Source organism: Prionailurus bengalensis, chromosome A2 (assembly GCF_016509475.1).
Source record: "Prionailurus bengalensis isolate Pbe53 chromosome A2, Fcat_Pben_1.1_paternal_pri, whole genome shotgun sequence".
Classification (NCBI taxonomy): domain Eukaryota; kingdom Metazoa; phylum Chordata; class Mammalia; order Carnivora; family Felidae; genus Prionailurus; species Prionailurus bengalensis.
In genome coordinates, this window is record NC_057348.1 from 16,070,727 (window position 1) to 16,075,697 (window position 4,971).

The window sequence follows — 4,971 nt, forward strand, 5'->3', positions numbered from 1 at the left end:
AATGGAGGCTTTGATGGCCAGAACTGAGACGGTGACAGCGGATGCGTCTGTCAGGACCACACTGTTCGACTATGAGTTCTCGCTGCCATGTGAGAAAATCAACGTCAAGGAGCTGGGGTCCCGCCTCTTGCCCCCACTGTATTCCCTGGTGTTCGTGGTTGGTCTGCTGGGCAACGCGATGGTGGTGGTGATCCTCACGAAATACAGGAGGCTCCGGATCATGACCAACATCTTCCTGCTCAATTTGGCCATTTCTGACTTGCTCTTCCTGTTCACTCTGCTGTTCTGGATTCACTACAGCAGGTGGAAAGAGTGGGTGTTCGGCCACTTCATGTGCAAGCTCCTCTCCGGGCTTTACTACATGGGCTTGTACAGCGAGATTTTCTTCATCATCCTGCTGACCATAGACCGGTACCTGGCCATCGTCCACGCCGTGTTCGCCCTGCGGACCCGGACCGTCACTTTCGGTATCATCATGAGCGTCCTCACCTGGGGCCTGGCAGGGATAGCAGCCCTCCCTGAATTTATCTTCCACCAGTCCCAAAATGATGCTGAACAGTACATCTGTTTGCCTCTTTATCCAGGAGGCCAAGAGGATAACTGGAAGCGTTTCCATGCTCTGAGCATGAACATCCTCAGTCTGGCCCTGCCTCTGCTCATCATGGCCGTCTGCTACGCGGGAATTATTAGGACACTGCTGAGATGCCCCAATAAAACCAAGTACAAGGCCATCCGGCTCATTTTTGTCATCATGGTGGTCTTTTTCATGTTCTGGACCCCCTACAACCTGGTCCTCCTTCTCTCTGCTTTCCAAACGATCTTCTTTGAGGTCAGTTGTGAGCAGAGCAAATGGCTCGATGTGGCCATGCAGGTGACAGAGGTGATCGCCTACACGCACTGCTGCATTAACCCCGTCATCTACGCCTTCGTCGGGGAGAGGTTCCGGGAGCACCTCAGCCACTTCTTCCGCAGGCACGTGGCCACCAACCTGGGCAAATACATCCCGTTCCTTCCCAGCGAGAAATCAGACCGAGCCAGCTCTGGCTCCCCGTCAACGGGGGAACAGGAGCTCTCTTTTGTCTTTTAGGCCAGATGCGGAAAATTACCTAAAGCGGATGAGCCGGGCAGATGAAGGAAACACATTAAGTCCATCGCGTTGACTTTAACGCCAGCCCTTTGAACTTCTAGCTCGATGCCGAAACTTGTAAAGACATTAAAGCGTATACACAACGGGGTCAGCAGAGCCGTGTGCCCCGGGCATTAACGGGGGTCACTAGTTAGTCAGTTCACTTGCCGTCCACACAGAAGTTTGCTCGGTTCTCGGAAGAGTTACATCCAGTGTAATGTACCCAAGTGTTAGCTAGTCACTATATGCAGCTATGAGCAGGTAAATCATTTTATAGTTTAAACCTTAACTTTAGCTAGCTGTTGCATAAATGAAACGTATTTCACAAAATACAATAAATCAGTCATAGTACTTTTAATGTGCCTAGCTCTCTCCTTGCTTGATGAAAAGGCTTTTCCTTCTTTTTTTAGCTTATGTGTACGTACTCTCCAGCAGCATAATGGCACGTCACCTTTGTCCCGAGTATTTTTTTTTCTTTGAAGTTTATTTACTTATTTTATTTATTTATTTTTTTTTTAATTTATTTTTGGGACAGAGAGAGACAGAGCATGAACGGGGGAGGGGCAGAGAGAGAGGGAGACACAGAATCGGAAACAGGCTCCAGGCTCTGAGCCATCAGCCCAGAGCCTGACGCGGGGCTCGAATTCACGGACCGCGAGATCGTGACCTGGCTGAAGTCGGACGCTTAACCGACTGCGCCACCCAGGCGCCCCTTATTTACTTATTTTAAGAGAGAGAGAGAAACTCCGACGCAGGCTCCTCACGGGCAGCACAGAGCCCGACGCGGGGCTCAAACTCACGAACCACGAGATCATGGCTTGAGCCAAAACCAAGAGTCAGAAACGTAACCGACTGAGTCACCCAGATAGCCTTCTTCCCTCTTTTTTTTTTTTTTTTTAAGATTTTATTTTTAAGTAATCTCCACACCTAACACGGATTTGCACTCACAACCCTGAGATCCAGTCGCGCGTTCTACGGACTGAGCCAGCCAGGCGCCCCTCCACTCCTGCCCTGAGTATTCTTAATAGTGAATGGATTTCCTGTTTACACCGAATGACCAAATTTCCCATGAGCGACTCAACAGAAGAATCGTGATTTGATATGTTCAGTGTAGAGAATAAAGGCCCTGCTGGTAGAAACTTCTCAGAGCCCTGCAATGTGCAGACACTGTCCTCTTAAACACCAAGCTCACCGTTCGTCCAGCAACTGCGCTTAAGGTGATGTGGACAGGACGCGCTAACATTGCTCTCGGTTGAGTGAGGGATGAAAAAAGCGTGTGAGACAAACAATCCCTGACCTGTGAACTCTTCCATCTGGTAGGGGGTGTGAGACAGAGACAGATGACTCCAGAACGAAGAGGAACACACTCAGGGCTCTGCCTGGGCCAGGGAGGGAGAGACCATTTCTAGCTGGAATCTGAGGCAGAAAGACTTCACGGAGGAAGTGGCTTGTGGGCAGGTCTTTGAAGAAAGGACAGGATTTGGAAAGGGAGGAGATATGGGGGAGATAGCCGAAGCCAACAGAATGCCCAATACAAAGGTGAGGGGGGAGGGCACAAACTCACATGGACTGTAGGGCAGGGTGGGAAGGTTGCAGTGGGCCATGGATTTCAGGCAAAGCATCTTGGGCTTTTCTGGGAAGACAAAGGGAGCTACTGAAGGGTTTAGAGCAGGGGAGAAGAACGATCCTCGTGGTGCATTAGGAAGATAAATCCAGTGATACAGGATGGAGTAAAGACCCCAGAATCACGCAGGGACGTGGGTTAGAAGACAAGGGTACGTGTGAGGCAAAGCGAGATCGATGGCTAATAAGAGAGGGGCCAGAAGAACCCAGAGAGGAATTTGGCCAAGAGGCACCATGACAGAGGAGTCAAAGCACCGGGAGCAATAGAAGACTGATTGAAAAGAAGAAAGCAAAGACCAAACAGAATGTATCATATGTCAAAAAGGAAAGAGAAAGAAAGAAAGAAAGAAAGAAAGAAAGAAAGAAAGACACATGCGGATTATTTGCTGGGCTCGGGTGGGCTGCCCATCTCTTAAAGGATGGGAAAGGAAGCAGGGGTAGCCTTGGGTGTCTTTGGGAAGAAATGTGAGTACAGAACACAAGCGTGACTTTCCTCCGAAACCGCTTGTGCCTTTTGGCTTGTGGATTGTGGAACCACATTACCAATGAAAGATAGACACAAACCTTTAGAATTATATGTTTAAAAGAAGAAGAAGAAGAAGAAGAAGAAAACTAGGCTGCTCTTCAGATGTGGTATCCATTCCACCAGCCACGAGGGCATTGGGAACTTTGAAGTACCTTTGATCTCTTTTGTGGTTCAGCCAGAATGTACTCTAAAGAGCAATCATGTGAAGACTTAACTACACATCACAGGGTTTCCTCTCGCATTGTGAAGTGACATCTGTCCTTAGGTAAGCACAGGTGTGGAATATAGGTGTTGGTTCATATCCCCAGACCCCTGAGAGCTTTTAGGAGCCCTGTGACCTACACGGGACCGCACATAACCAAATCATGGGACCAGCATGCTCCATTTGGCCCCCCAGCCCCAACACTGTCCAACAGAACTAACTACGGCGATAGAAATGTTCTCAACCTGCGTTGCCTAATAGGGCCACCAGTCTTTGAAATACTGAATTTTTAATTTGTTAAGGTTTATTTACTATTGAGAGACAGAGAGAGACAGAGAGGGAAAGGGAGGACAGAGAGAGAGGGGTACAGAGGACCCGAAGCAGGCTCCATGCCGACAGCAGAGAGACTGACGTGGGGCTCGAACCCACAGACCACGAGATCGTGACCTGAGCCGAAGTTGGACGCTTAATCAACTGAGACAACCAGGCATCCCTGAATTTTTCACCCCTGCCACCTTGTCTCTTTGTATCTATTCCACCTACACATCAAGCTTCCGGGAGCCAGCTAACACTCATCTTCAACACTGTGTGACAGATCAGGGAAAATACCAGGGGCTGTAAAGACGAATAAGACCCACTTCTAGGAAACTCACTCACTGTTCAGTGGAAGACACCCATCTGAATCCAATGGTGATAATGGAACATGGTGGGTATTTCTCCTGTAACAGAAAGCGGAAGGGTGAGGTGAAGCCAAGTGCGCACGGAAAGTCACCTTCTGCTTCGGTGGGGTTCCCCCAAGAGCAGTTCCTGAGCGATGATTTGAGAGCAAAGAGTTTATTTGGAAAGTGCCGGGAACTCCGGTGGGGAGCGGGGAAGGAAGACAGGAAGGGGAGGGTGCTAGCAGAGGGTTCATTTTGAAGTACCTTCTGCCTGGGGGGGGGGGTGACTGGAGCGCCAAACCACTGGAAGACCCGTGGCCACAGCATAACTCCTACTCAGCTATCCCGCTGGAGGGGGGAGTCGGGGTATTTATATTCTGCCCTGTCAGTCACTGGCTGATGGCTGCTCCCAGGGGATGTGAATTCCCCAGCACTTCCGGCCTGACTGGCTCTGGCAGATGCTTTTTTCCAGCTGGGGGGAGAGCTCTCAGGCAACACGATGTAGATGCTGGATGTTGGAAGCCAGCCGGGCACACTCAGTTAAGGCTTCAGGGATAACGCATCGGCCGCATATTTGAACATGTTTGTGAACAACTTTCTGGTGAAGCCAAGGGTGGACGTGAGAGTGGTGTCCAGGCCGGTGGGTCAATGTGTCGGAAGGCACAAAGGCACAAAAGGGCACTACAGACAGCCCGCTGTGGCATGCCTAGGAGTCGCCCAGACAATGGCAGGTGGCCTTGAACAGGCCTCAGCTTTGACTCCCTGCTCCTCCTTCTCTCCGTTGAGCATCACAGTCTGCTAGTTTTTTGTTTTTTTTTTTTAAGTCTATTTGTGT

General features: G+C 49.9%; 1 protein-coding gene across 1 annotated transcript; it reads left to right on the plus strand.

The window, feature by feature from the left end:
• On the plus strand, positions 1-1,484 carry LOC122487178 (C-C chemokine receptor type 3-like). The gene has a single exon (XM_043587229.1). It carries the CDS (start codon positions 2-4, stop codon positions 1,085-1,087), a length of 1,086 nt encoding a protein of 361 aa, XP_043443164.1. The 5' UTR covers position 1; the 3' UTR covers positions 1,088-1,484.
• The last annotated feature ends 3,487 nt before the right edge of the window (positions 1,485-4,971 follow it).